The sequence below is a fragment of the Mauremys mutica genome, chromosome 5, assembly GCF_020497125.1.
Source record: "Mauremys mutica isolate MM-2020 ecotype Southern chromosome 5, ASM2049712v1, whole genome shotgun sequence".
NCBI lineage: Eukaryota > Metazoa > Chordata > Testudines > Geoemydidae > Mauremys > Mauremys mutica.
The window spans coordinates 82,531,972-82,546,985 of NC_059076.1; the positions used below are offsets into that span (position 1 = coordinate 82,531,972).

The following is a 15,014-nucleotide window of genomic DNA, read 5'->3' on the forward strand; positions in this document are numbered from 1 at the left end:
GTGGGGGCTATGCTGGCATGGCTATTCTAGCATAGCCATATGGCATCTGTAATGTACAAACTATAGGAGTTTTACAGCATCTTGTGAAGCTTTAGACACTGGCTGCTGCCAGAAGCAGAGTTCCAGAGTAGATGGCCTATGGACTTTGACCTGATCTGGTATGGCAACTTGTGCTCAGAAAAAATAAATGTGAACATTCCTTACCCAACTGGCAACTCCTTACCTCAGCCTTTGTATATTAAATGTACCTTACTTTTTATTACATTATCGTTCCTGAACAATTCAGCCTGCGTGCCAGTCGATCATGCGAAGAGCTACGCAAGAGCACCCTGTACGCACTTCTCTTGACTTGGAGCTGGACCTCCAAGCATCTCGGACACGACAGAATCGGCTGAACGATGAACTTCAGGCACTGCGCGATCTTAAACAGAAACTTGAGGAGATGAAAGCCAGAGGAGAGACTGACCTTCCCCAGTGTGTGTTGGAGGATGAGCGATTCCAAAAGCTCTTGAAACAAGCTGAAAAGCAGGTATAAATAGTGAACAAAACTCATCATTTTATGATAAGCACTCATTTATTTCCAGGGAGGGCTGTGCTTAAAAACCTAGTAGTTACAGTCTGGTTGTGAAGGAAGCACAAATGAAAAATATCCTGTCTATAGGAATGAGTCCATAGTAGTACTAAACAAAAAAAATTAAAAACCCTTTACTATAGGTTCTTCGATTTGATTTGGTTGTTTAGATGTTTTTAGAAGATATTTACAAGAGTATTAAGTTTAACTAATTATAAAACTGAATTATGTAACACGAGTAAAGGATCATGGGAAATCTAAGGAAAAAAATCTACTAAAGAATTAATCCAGGATCAAGTATTTATTTATTTATTTATTTAAACCGAGAATTCGCTGAACACCAGAAGTAATGTTATTCTGAAGTTGAACATCAAATTGAGTAGCCAATTAATTTGGAGGTGAAACACTCTTTTTCATTTGGAGGCGGGGTTTGTGTTCTGAAACAATATAGAAATCCGTTTAAAGGTTTAATAATCTTAAATCTCAGTCCTCCTCCCATTGAAGTCAATGTTTTTGTTTTGTTGGGTGGGGGGGGTTGCTATTCAGGGGTAGCTGGTTCAAACTCTGCACAGATGTAGCTGACTAGAAACCTCAACAAAGAGGGCATAGAGAGACAGAAGCCATGATTTGAGACTATAGGCTGTAATAATACCTGCGGAGGGGCTGTGCAGCAACCCCACAGGACCCCCACCCCAGCTGAGTTTCTCCTTCAGAACACCCTTTTTCTGACTTTGGCCAGGGAGAGCTGAGTTTCACCCACCAAGAGGTAGATGCATTTCAGAAAAGATTAAAAAATAAGTAAGAAATGGTATGTAAAATAGTCTACTGATTAGAGCAATGTAGGGGCTCACATTGCCTGGATCAATTACTGGATCTACCACAGACTCTCTGTAAGCAAGACACATATCCTCTCTGTCCCTCAGTTCCTTGTTTTCTAAAATGGTTATGTGATACTCACACACAGTAGCGTGGAGGGCTCTGCGTTGGGAAAAATTCTTGGAGATTCTTGGGTGAAATGTGCTGACAGTGCAAAGTTTGTTATTTTTATCCACGTGGATTCTTTGTGTATGTTTAAGCTCCTTCTTGTTGTTTTGTAACTAGAAAAGTTTGATTATTTAAGGAAAAAAAGATAAATTTGTTAAGCAATTGAGTATCAGACCTTATTTCTACCTCCACACTGTAGACAAATATGAAGCTATTACCTTATTAAAAAATAAGGGATTACTCCAATCCATAGTTATCCCCATTACCATGTACAGATCTCTGCATTAGTTAGTACTGTAAAGGTCCCTTAATTTACATTTCTAGTGTCAGGGAACCAATGGCTGAAGTTCTCATCCCTCCCAGTGTAAAGCCTAGGCTTTTGTGGAGAATTAAGGAGAATGGCATCCACCCCCAAGTTGCATTCAGGTTGTAATGCTACAGTACAGTCCCTTCTAATGCCTCTGTTCCAGGCTACGAATCAGTCTCTCTGCATCTCCTACAGCTGTCTACACTGAGAGCTTGTAGGATACTCTCCTGCAGTTGGGTTGAGTGGTTGCGGTTGGTTGTTTTAGTACCGACGCAGTCCCCAGCAGTGCTAGCAATGTTGAGAATGCTATTGTAGACTGGCTGCTAGTGCCACTTTACCACTTTGTAGGCTAAACAGGCTAGTCTAGACAACATGGTCGTATTTCTTTACAAAGCCTGCAAGTCCCAGCATAGTTAGGACCAATACGGCTACAGCAAGTGTGGGAGAATTTTAGATAATCTTCAGTGAAAACAAAACCTGAAGGCGTGGGGGATTTCCTAGTCACCAATGTAAACAAAAATTCAGTGGTCCCGCTACAACAGTCCCACCACAGCAACCTATTTGGAGCCAATATGGAGACCTCCCCAGTGTATATAGAGTGTATATCCCCTACTCCAAGAGGGCTAGTGTGATCATCCATAATGCAGAGAACCTTGTATAGTTCTTCAACAATAGGATGCATTTCTTCTGGTTTGAATAGGGTTAAGGAGACAGAAGAGATCAGAAAAAATAGAAAGATTATCCAGCATTTCAAAATAAGTTTTAGGTGTCTTAATATTTTAATAATAAATAAAATGAGTTCCCTAAAACAGCTCTCATCACATGCTCAGTATTTACATATCTAGAGTATAGTCCTCTAAAGTTCTGATCCACTGTACCGTTCTGGGAAAGATTTCCAAATTTCATTTAAAAAAAAAAGCCTATTCTATTTCCCTGTTTGATAAATTAACCTCTCCATATGGAGATAATCTGTAATATGAGGTTAATGCCACATAGACAGATCTTTGGTTTCAGGACCCTTTTTACATGTTATGCTTGCAGAACTGATTTTTTTTTAAAGTGCAATTGCAGAAATAAAGACACATTTTACCAACTGTATAGTAAAACAAAACTGCCATCCACAGATGTTTCTTTTTAGGCAGTATTAAAAAACAATATAAATGTTGAGCCTGAGTCAAAACCTCAGATATTAAAAATCCCCTGACAGAGTTAATTCAAATGTTTGTTTTGAGGGTCTCTCATTTTTAAGAAGTTTTGAACTGGTATCCTGTGTGCTTTCATACTGCAATTCAGTGTAGGAAATTAGAACAGCTGCTCAGAAATGAATTGTTGCATTGAATCAATATGAAACTTACTCACCCCAGGCATTAATCTGCTCAGAGGCTGCCAAACTGTGCTCTGTAGAACACTTTTTAGTGGTCTGCAGAGAGTTGGGTGATAGCTATTCACCTGGTTTTCAGCTGAGAAAAATGGAGCAAGTGGGAAGGAGAAGTGGAAAGAATAGCAAAAGTTAGACATTTTTATTCTTTTTTTTTTTCCAAAAGATCTAAACACCCATATTAAATGTCTGCAAAGCAGACAATGACTGCTTGCTATAACAGACAAAACCACTGCTAACTCCAGTGTTCGGATCCAAGGAACAGATTTATTTCAGCATAGGTACAAAGTACCACATCTTAGTGATCAATTGAGGGTGGCAGGCCAGTGAACAGGCTGCACACACCCTAGGCAGAGACTTAACGTCTCAGTACAGTCTTTTATACCCAAGATGATTCTGTACTTTTATCAATACCCCTCTCCTCTGATTCATTACCTAACAATAACATTTTATGAACAAATATAACCTTCTGCATTGTGCCCTAAATTGTATAACTTGTATAACTTGTGTATTTGTCTGGTACTTTAGGGACTTTCCTTGTTTATTCTGATTATATTTGGCTGGGTTATTGTGACTTTTCATTGTAATTTCATCCTTGTTGTGTACCCAAATATCAGGGACATTTCAAGAGCTGAATAAGAGAATACACAGTAAGTTAAATCTGAATTAGCCAAATGGCTTTGTTTTGCACTTCTTCCCAAAAAGGGTTATTTACAGGTAACCCTAACTCATTGTATTGATTATATTGGTTATGCACCTCCTTATATATTACTAGCCTCTGTGTGTGTGTGTATATGATTGATTAAGTACACTTAAGCCCTTACCACTTTACATGAGGTAAATTCACCTAATCACTGTCTCAGCTCCTTACACTGATGAAGGGAGATGATCTCCACATTCATGAATGGGGAGGGGAGATGGTCCATTCTGTTGGTAATGGGAGAAGAGAAAATGTCTATCATCATGTGGATCTGTTCTGTACAATGATTTGGGAACTCATGCGCTTAGACAGGGGAGAGCTTTCCTGTGCTCAGTTGCCCTGAGGCTCACTCACCTCTTCACCTACACTGTGTGATGTGGTAGCTTGGTGATGCTGCACTGAGCTTTAATAATACTGGAGTTAGCGAGAGCCAAATGATCTGCATTGCTTTTTTCAGGATGTCCCCTCCATACTGCAGGTGAAAGGTACAAGAACACGGGGGATCAAGATGGGGGAGAAGCAGCAAAAGCAGAGTGCAGCCTCTGTGGCATCTACCACTACCCCCATGGAGTCCAGGTTGTGTCCTGGGCAGGGTTGGGACAAGGACGGGGTGTGGGTTCTACTGCTGGTGGCAACATTCCCTCATGTAACCCTCTTGCCACCAAGGGGTCTCTAAGAGCAATGGTTAGTGGGGGATCCCAATCAGAAATCATACTGCTGTGGGTTCAGACGAAGTTGGAGGTGAGGGAGGGATGGGCTGGGGATCCAGTACAGAGGCACAGGGCCTGTTTATTGAAGTATCTGCCTCCATGGATTTCCCAAGATCAGCTGAAGTGCCTGCTGCTTCCATTGGGGGAAAGTGCAAACTCAGCCCCTTCCCAATTAAACATGAGAGTGCAGGCTCATGGCGCCTCCAGTACCTGATGTAGGAATTGCTCAGGTAGGGGAAACAGGGCCTGCAACTCAGTTACTGAAAGTGCTCTGAAAACACACTTCTTCACTGCTATTTTTTTCAGGTTTTGAAATGGGAGCTGCAAGCATTTTGATAAATAGGTTGGTGGGCAGGGATGTAACAGGTCGTTTCAGGTCTGGCAGAGTGGCCAGTCTGTTGCCCCTGCCTGTAGTGCTAGCACAAACTCCTTGGGTGTTGTTAAGTACTGATGTGAGTTAATTCAAGGCTTTGAATAACAAGAAGCCCTACCCAGTCACTCTTTCAAGTGCTGTCCGCAGATAATTACAAACTGTAAGCTGTGGCATGATCATGATGTACTATATCACTCCTTACATCCATACTAAAAGGTTACCTAGTTCACCAGAACTTCTATAAATGCCTCTCTATCCTTTATTAAAATGATGTTGTAACATTTTTCAGAAGCAAGTGAAACACTGAGACCCACACTTGTCTTACCAGGAAGGGAGAGAATTGGGGCTATTTTATCTTTCTTGAACTGTAGAAAAAAAACATTACCATGTGGCTGTGACCTTTTCTGCCCTGTGCTGAAAATGCAGATCTGACCCAGGGAGAGCTTTTTCCAGATCTGCTGAGAATTTTCTTTTGACAGTCTGTCTTTCTCACTGTAGATGTTTTGTTTCTGCATTTATCAGAGACAGCACATTCCTTTCCTGCTATTTACTCTTAAATGTGGTACAATTTCCAGAAATATCATAGATATGTGAAGTGAAAATAAAAATAGAAAACTTGAAATAGTATATGCTTACATATTGCGATAGTCAACATTAGTTGGGAATGCTTGTGATTTTAACAGATGGCCACTGACAAAACATGTATTAATGTTCCAAGTGTTACTTTACATTGCCAGCAATAAGTTGCAGATTGCTATTTTTGCCGTGTATATACCGTGCTTGCTAGTGTCCAAGAACTAATGGGGAAAATATTTCTGTATTTCCCTCAATTTTAAAATCTGACTTGATATTTTGAGGGGAGAGAGGGATTTCCAGGGGGATGGGTGTGTGGTTTCAGCAGTGATACTAATAAACCATAGCTTTATTCGGGGTGGTAACTTTTCTATAATCATTGGTGGAGAACAATTTTTTAATATAATGATCATTTACATACAGGAAAAACAGCTATTTTTGCTGCTTTGTTTTTCCTTCTCTCACCTTTAAAATATGTGGTTAAGTATTAATGTTCTGAAATGGATCTTTTCTCTTATATTATTGCAAAATTGCTTCTATTTAAAAAAATGAAGTGCAAGAAATAGGAGCGTATTAAAAAATGTTAGTACAATAGATTTTGATTTTGAAGGCAAATTAGTGATGTTCATTTTCAACAGGTTGCAAGTGTGCTGCTTTTTGTAGCCCATACATTCAAGGTATGTCTTCATAGCATTTTGGAGCAAGCAGGACCGAGCCTCCCAGTGTGTTTCGACAGACTTGGGCTAGCAGCGTTCACACTAGCACTCTAAAAGTAGCTGTGCAGACAGCACTTTGAAGCTGTGGCTCAGGCTGGAACTTGGCTCTGAAGCCTAGGGAGGGGGAGGGGCTCTCACTTGCTCCAAAAGGCTGCGCGGCTGTACCCCAACTCCACGGTGCAATTCGGTGACTGCCACAAAAATACTATTTTCTAGGGCTGTGAAGCAATTAAAAAAAATGAATCATAATTAATCATGCAATTTAAAAAATTAAATTTTGGGGGGGATTTTTCTACATTTTCTACATTTTCAAATATATTGATTTCAATTACAACACAGAATACAAAGTGTACAGTGCACACTTCTTATTTATTTTGGATTACAAGTATTTTCAATTTCAGTTTTTCAATTCACCTAATACAAGGGCTGTAGTGCAGTCTCTTTGTCATGACAGTTGAACTTACAAATGTAGAATTATACACCAAAAAACTGCATTCAAAAATAAAACAATGTAAAACTTTAAAACCTACACGTCCACTCAGTCCTACTTCTTCTTTAGCCAATCACTCAGCCAAACAAGTCTGTTTACATTTGCAGGAGATAGTGCTGCCCACTTCCTGTTCACAATGTCACCTGAAAGTGAGAACAGGCGTTCGCATGGCACTGTTGTAGCCGGCATTGCAAGATATTTATGTGCCAGATGCGCTAAAGATTCATATGTCCCTTCATGCTTCAACCACCATTCCAGAAGACATGTGTCCACACTGATGACGAGTTCTACTTGTTAACGATCTAAAGCAGAGTGGTCTGATGCATGTTCATTTTCATTATCTGAGTCAGATGCCATCAACAGAAGGTTGATTTATTTTCTTGGTGGTTTGGGTTCTGTAGTTTCCGCATCAGAGTGTTGCTCTTTTAAGACTTCTGAAAGCGTGTTCGATATTTCATCCCTCTCAGATTTTGGATGGCACTTCAGATTCTTAAACCTTGGGTTGAGTGCTGTAGCTATTTTTAGAAATCTCACATTGGTACCTTCTTTGTGTTGTCAAATCTACAGTGAAAGTGTTCTTAAAACAAGCATGTGCTGGGTCATCATCTGAGACTGCTATAACATGAAATATATGGCAGAATGCTGGTAAAACAGAGCAGGGGACATAAAATTCTCCCCTAGTAAGTTCAGTCACAAATTTAATTAACACATTATTTTTTTAACGAGCATCATCAGCATGGAAGGATGTCCTCTGGAATGGTGGCTGAAGCATGAAGAGGCATACACATGTTTAACATATCTGGCATGTAAATCCCTTGCAATGCTGGCTACAAAAGTGCCATGCAAATACCTGTTCTCACTTTCTGGTGATATTGTAAATAAGAATTGGGCAGCATTATCTCCCGTAAATGTAAACAAACTTGTTTGTCTTAGCGATTGACTGAACAAGAAGTAGGACTGAGTGGACTTGTAGGTTCTAAAGTTTTATATTGTTTTGGTTTTGAGTGCAGTTATGTAACAACAAATCTATATTTGTAAGTTGCACTTTCATGACAAAGCAATTGCACTACAGTACTTGTAGAAGGTGAATTGAAAAATACTATTTCTTTTATCATTTTTACAGTGCCAAATATTTGTAATAAAAAATAATGTAAACTTTGATTTCAGTTACAACGCAGACTACAGTATATATAAAAATCTAGAAAAAAATCCAAAATATTTAATAAATTTCAATTGGTATTCTATTGTTTAACAGTACGATTAAAACGGCGATTAATGGCGATTAATTTTTTTAATCATGATTTTTTTTTGATTAATCGTGTGAGTTAACTGTGATTAATCGACAGCCCTACTATTTTCCTTAGCAATACTACAACAAATGGTCATTTGTAAGTAATAGATCTAAAATTGTTAACATTAGAGGGGCTGAGCTCTAGTCACGAGCCAGTCTCTTTTTAAGAAGCTGGTAAGATGAACATTATAGAGAAGTATAAATGGGCAAAAGTATTTTAAATATGAGGAAGGCACCTTCTCTTTCCCTTTTGTAACTAAACACTTGGCCATGCAATGACTGGTATTGTTCAAACTGACATGGCCTTAGTCTGTTATAAACCCAGGAAATAATTTATCTCGCCTCAGGCAACCAGCTAGTGGAGGTGCTGGTGCATTCTTTCCTTTTCTAAATTAATGCCCACCTCCCTATTGAAGTGATGCTCATCACTTCTACTTGAGATGTCAGTAACTTTGTGCTATGTTCCATTAACTCCCTTGTATAAAGAGATTTTGCCTGATGAGTTTAACTCCACATTCTTCCTCCTACAGCCTCTCTGAAATTGTCAATTGCTGGATGTTGTAATTTTTTTCCCCTCTACAGGCTGAACAATCAAAGGAGGAACAGAAACAGGGTTTAAGTGCTGAAAAATTGATGAGAAAAGCTTCCAAGGATGTATGTCGGTTACGGGAACAGAGCCAGAAAGTGCCATTGCAAGTGCAGTCATTCAGGTACAGCATGTTCTGGTTGGTCTTCTGGCTCTTCTAAATCTGTAAATTTAGTCAGTCTAAGCTCTCATTTTAAGAACGTCCTTTTATTTAGAATTGGTCAATTTGCTGCAGTGTTGCAACATGAATTATCAATGAGTGTAAGCCAATATGCCAATGCTGTATTAGTCAAAATCTAAATCTTCTCTTAATCTAGGGCTCTGACGTGTAACAGTTTAGTCATTTCAGAGACTAAATAACAGAGTTGGGGACAAAGAGCAGAATTTCAAGTAACAGAGGTTCTTTGGCATAATTTTAGTAAATCTCCCTGATGCCAATCAATCTAGAACACGTAATAGTGAGTGTTAATGCAATATGCATTTGACCAGGAAATCCTCATGACTGGCACCATAACTGGATGGCTGGCTGTCAGGCTTTGGCTCCCTCCAGTCCCTTTTGACAGCCAGCAGGGAGAACCAAGGCAGGTGGAGATTGTTTATGGGGTTTGTTCAGCTTAAACCAGAAATGAAATCTTGTAAATTTCATTTCTGTTGGTTTTGCCTGTAATTAACTCTTAAGAGGTTGTGGTTCTAGCCTTAGGCTCATGCTATTAAATGCAAGATTGGTGGTTAATAGTGTCACCTGTGGTGACTTAAGGATGAAGTACCTGATCTTGCTTGCATCACCAAACGCTGGTAGGATAATACTGATGGATCCATTTTGATGCAGCAGCCAGCTATTCAGTACAAATTCAACCTAAGGAGAATGAGCAGGGTGGTAGTATGGCCATGCTGTTTGCCTCCAACTCAGAATACAGCAGTCACTCAGTGTATAATTGGATAAAATATATTGTCTTTATCTTGTGTGTGAGTCTTGGAATGGAGATAATTTGGGACTAATTTTTGGGTGCTTATCAACTCATTGCTCTCCCAGATCTTGGCATGAACTATGGAAGCTCCTAACCATAGGGTTGTTGGAGGAATTGAGGCTGATAGTTACACAATGACTTCAACATTCATCGGAATGATAAAACCTTGGTATCATCTCTGGAGTTCCTGATGGCCATGTAACTATGTGAACTGGTTGCTACTGGCTCAGTTCACATAGTTGCACTCTTGATCTAGTGTTTTGAACTGGAGCTCAAGCTTAAGCAGTTGGAAACCAGGCTCAGTGTATTGAAGAAATAGCCCCTTAAAGTTTGAGTTTAGGGCGCACCAGTCCTGTCAGGTGATGGACCTGTTTTAATGGTCCCCACTCAAAGACTAATGAAAGTAGAGCACCTCTAGGAGGCTCTGTGGGAAGATATTCCTGTGAAAGATCACTCTTGATGGGTTGGTAGAATATTGTAAACATTTATCATCCATGATCTATACGGCGTGTCCCATGCACCATCTTATCTGGCTTTGCCCTCATGGATTGCCTTGGTCTACAGATCACCTTTCACGGGTGAAGTTAGAATGATGACAGCAAAGTCTCCAGTGACGGAAATCAGAGGCTGATGTTGAGATATTGAGTCATAAAGAGTCTTTGCCTCCCACATAACCATGGCATAAGAATTTAAAGTAAAGATTCTTTGCCTCTGCTATATAATCCAAAACCTCTCAATCAGTAGATTAGGTTTGGGTGACAGATAGCTTGTTGATCAGAGCTGCCTTCATGGGGTAGTTGGTAAAGTTCATCCAGTTATGAGGGATATGTTGTGAATAAAACTGAGCAGATTTGGGCTTGGCTGCCTGCTACTGTGAATGGGAGGCAGGATCAGGAGTCAAGTTCAATCTAATTCAATGAGAGCTATTAGAGGTGTTTTGCTGTCTTTTTTAATTCACTTCATTCTTAGCAGGTAAAGGTCAGCAGAAGAGTAGTAGGTCCATTACTAGTGGAGATTGTCAACCACCTCCTTCAGACAGGACATATAGGTGGTATCTGTTCAGGGAGCTGTTGTGCAACCTTTGCTCAAGAAACCAATATGTAACGTTGGCAATGTGGTTAAATGCCACCTGCTGTCCAGTCTCCCATTTTTGGTTAAGGTGATAGACAGTTATGAGTATCTAGATGCTCCAAATCTGCTTGAAACTTTTCAATCTGGTACAAACTTAGGTTTGGACTGGCGTTGGTAGTAATGGTGGATGATCTCACACTGAAGTGTGAAGATCCTGGTGCCTGTGCTGATAAATCTGCTGTTTTCAATACTGTTCACTATGAAATGTTACAGATCTGCTGTAGACTGTAGCAAGAGTAGGCATAGCTGCTCTTTGGTGCCACCGTTCCTTCCTTTACCAAATACTCGCCAAGAGTAGTGTGGCTCTTTATCCCCTAGGGGCAATGTCTTGCGGAGTTCAAGGTTCTGTTTTGTCCCTATCTCTTTCATCATGTCCATTGGGCTACCGAGAGGGCTAATGAGGAGGTACTTTCTGTATGCTGATGACATCGAGCTCTGCATCTTTCCCATATAAGCCATGCAATGCTGTTGAAGTATCTGGATGAGATTGGCACATGCGTGAGAGGTAGCTAGCTAACTGAAGTGCAATCCAGATAAGACTGAGGTGATGATAATAGGTCTGGGGAAGCAACTGGCACATATAATGACAATCCTATCAACCTCTTTTTGAGGGTATTCATGCAGCTTGTTACTCCTGCCCTGTTTTTTCCTTCCGCTAATTTTCTTTCTGAAAGTCTGGATCAGATGTCAAATGCTTTTTTAGCAGTGATTATTCCTCTTTTAATGCCATATTAGGATATGTGGTTACCACGATCTCACTGTTATGATTACGAGTTTTTTGTTGCTGCCACTACTGTACTGAGAAGCTTCATTTTTTCTTCCCACTGGAGCTGCTCTCTATTTTGATAAATCTGCATAATATAGGCCCTTCATTCCAGACTTCTCTGGCAACAGCATTCTCTGCAAGCATATTTATTGGATAGCTTGAAAGCACTGACCCTAAGGATTTTAGTCAATAGAACAAATTATTTGTACTTGAACTTTTTGCATAAAACTGATATTTTAAAGAGCTGTTCTCCTACGTTATTCATCATATATTGAAGCTGTTGGAGTTCTTGTGATATTTTAGCTGCTAATCACTTTAAAGGTTTCCTTAAACTTATTTTCTAATTCTAGGGAGAAGATAGCTTACTTCACAAGAGCAAAGATCAACATACCATCCCTACCAGCAGATGATGTATAATTACATTTTTCATTGGAGTATTTTTTCACTTCCTCATCTTTTTATATGAACATTTTGTAGTTATAGCCTCCTGCTTTTAAAGTTCTTCTTCTATTTTGCATCCAACTATAAAGATGTTCATTTGTAAAATACAGCGAACTGAGTTCTTGTATGTTAAAAGGCACAAAAAAACAAACAAACCACAACTACCAGAAAACCAAAGTAGAACAATTCTGGTACACCGATGCTAATTTTGTACAGTTTGTATGTATCGCATGTGTGCTCTTATTTTGTAAAGATGGAACAAAGGAAAGCGTGTATCCTGTTGAACCGCACTGTGTTGAGAAATATTACGTTCGACAGAAGATTGTTTATCTTTTCACTATTTTCACGTGAGCAGACTGTGAAGATGGCTGTTATGCCATGCAATATTTTTGTACAAGTGTGACTTTTATAGTTTGAAATTAACCATGAATGCAAGCTCCTTTCCAAAACAGCAAGGCTGCCTCGTAACAGGTGCTGTTTAGATTTCCGTCACCTACATGGGGATTTTGTTTCTGAAAACGATTGTTTGACCTTTTTATTTCTATGAAGGAAGAACATGGAGTACTGAGTGCAGGAATATCATTTTGTCAATGTACAGTACTTTGGGCTGCACTGTACAGTACTTTGCATCTGCAAGGTGAGGCGGGGGAAGGGAATGGTAGACCAGTAACCCTAAAACCTCTTATAGTGAAACTACCAAAAGGGCAGCTGCTTTCTGAAACTGAAGCTGAATCAAATTCACACCAAGGTGTTTATATATGAGTAGTCATACCACTGCGCTGCAAAATCTTACATTGAAATGTAACCTTTTGACCTAAATGTTGTCTACTTTTGTCAACAAGCAGTATGTAAAAAAGATCAGGTTCAGGAAAAATTAAATCTGGGCTATTGTCAGAAGAGGAAAAACTACCCATCAAATTCATAATGAATCCACTGACTCAAGTACCAGAAGTATTGTTGGTATAGAAATCCATCCTGGAAAAGTCTGTGACCTAGAAAACCAAATATTTCAGTAGGATATGTACTACAGTTCTCATTATTTTTTTAAGTAAATAAAACACAAGCTGTTTTTCAGAATAATGATGGTTCAAGTTGAACAAGCTTAAGGAGTAAATGTGAACAAGATGTCTATCAAAATAGAATTTTAGCTTATCTGACCAGACCTTTTTGTTACAAACTGTGGGTGTTCTTGTCATAGTCCCTGGGGAAGCATGCTACTGCATCAGATCTGGAATAAAGCATCTACAACACACTGTTTGTTAAAACAAAACTTTGTGGTTGATCTTACCACCAAAACGATGTAGCTAAACTTGTATCTACAGTACATAATCTCTGAAGTTTTTTGAAAAAAATGTTAAATTCAAAGTTGTTGTTTTTTGTTTTTTTTTAATTCTGTGGATAGAATCTTTGTCCTTAACCTACAGATTATATTGACAAGCCACCTATACATAGTACTTCACTTTTCCAGAAAGTAATTAGTCTGGTTGAAAGATGAAGAGAACATAGCTACAATATGTTTGCAAATGTCTTCTAAGTTCAAGGTAAGAAAATTCTGTGCCTAGAATCTTTTGTTAAACACACCAAGGATTTTCTTGTGATACATAAATACATTTATTATTTCAAACCCTTTAAATGTATAACTGGATGCCACACAGTTTTGAACAAGTGCCAGCCAGGCCAACTGACTGAGCATAATTCTCCATGGATTTCCATTTATTGCTGTTTTTTTGTTTTTAAAGAAGACTACTAGAAACAAGAAGATATGATTCATGCTTGTGAGGTCAAATTTTAAAAACAAAAGTTTGACATTTAATGTAGAGGTGAAATGAAGGTTGACTGTTTCAGCTTCTCAGTTTGATTATATAAAATGTTTGTAGGATGTGTAGAATTGTACCGTATGATTTATTTTTTTATTTATTTACAGTCTTATTTATGTTCTGTTAAATATAGTTCAGTTCTGGCCATTTAAAATGTTTGACGTTAAACTATTGTGGGAAATATTTACAGCTTTCTAAATTCTTGCCAGACTAGCTGCTGTTTGTTTATATGTTGAATAACATTCAGAGGAGTATAAAAAAATAAATTCTGATTGGGTGTGGTCACGACTGTAACGTTCTGATGGCTTTAGTTTGCAAAATTTGCTCATTTTTAAAATGAGACAGACTTAAATGTATAAGCTCTTTCTCCCCACTTTCCAAATCATTCATAGTGTTACAAACTTATTTATAGGCAGGTTTTAACAATGTGGGGAGGGGGAGGGTATTTTTACTAATTCAAATTATTCACACTGCTGAAACATTCAATAGACTGAACTAAAAGTGGATATGAACAAACCATAAAGTTCAAATTTATAAATATTACTCTTAAAGAAGTAGAGTTTACGCTGCACAGGGGCTAACAAATGTAGTAATTAGTTCTCGTGTTTCAGTTATCAGTATGTAATTGCAATTGTGTATATCAAAATTAAGTATTACAGGTACAAAACAATATTATTGTTTTAGCCAAATGAACAAAGTTCAGCAGAAATTGTTATAGGATACAAATCAAATAATTTTAAAATCTCTTTTTTACTATTGCTATGTTTATACTGTATTAAGTATCGAATGCTCAGGACTGAACTAAATATTTAATCAGGTTATATTCCGAATGTGTTTCTGTTCTAATTTTGTCTGTAAAAGTATGCAAATACATCACATAGATTAACTTTCGTCTCTGCACTTTCAATGTGTTTCAGTGATTTGAAAAAAATAAAAAATGTTAACAAAGCTGTTTTGTAGACTAGTGTTTAATTTTAGTGAATTCTTTGCTTTCTGGGCTGTCTCTGAGCTCTTTGCAAAAGTAGATGTTCACTTACCATTTTTGTTAACTTCAGAAAGTCACTGCAGTGTTACTGTCAATCACTGCTAGGCCTTAGGATTGTGGCATATCATGCTGAAGAAAGTGCTCTCATCATTTTTCACTTAAACTACATTGTTAATGTCCAAGTAGGTTCACTGCTCATCAAAGTGGTGTATAATAGCTATGACCAC

General features: G+C 38.5%; 1 protein-coding gene across 3 annotated transcripts in view; it reads left to right on the forward strand.

Annotated features, from left to right (window-relative positions):
* Nucleotides 1-14,744, forward strand: part of WWC2 (WW and C2 domain containing 2) — a 145,750-nt gene extending 131,006 nt beyond the window's left edge. For all 3 annotated transcript variants that reach the window (XM_045018988.1, XM_045018989.1, XM_045018990.1), the window contains 3 exons: nucleotides 287-529; nucleotides 8,676-8,803; nucleotides 11,895-14,744. In XM_045018988.1, the coding sequence (XP_044874923.1) occupies nucleotides 287-529; nucleotides 8,676-8,803; nucleotides 11,895-11,961 (438 nt within the window). In that variant the 3' untranslated portion in view covers nucleotides 11,962-14,744. The remainder of the gene's footprint in view (nucleotides 1-286; nucleotides 530-8,675; nucleotides 8,804-11,894) is intronic.
* The last annotated feature ends 270 nt before the right edge of the window (nucleotides 14,745-15,014 follow it).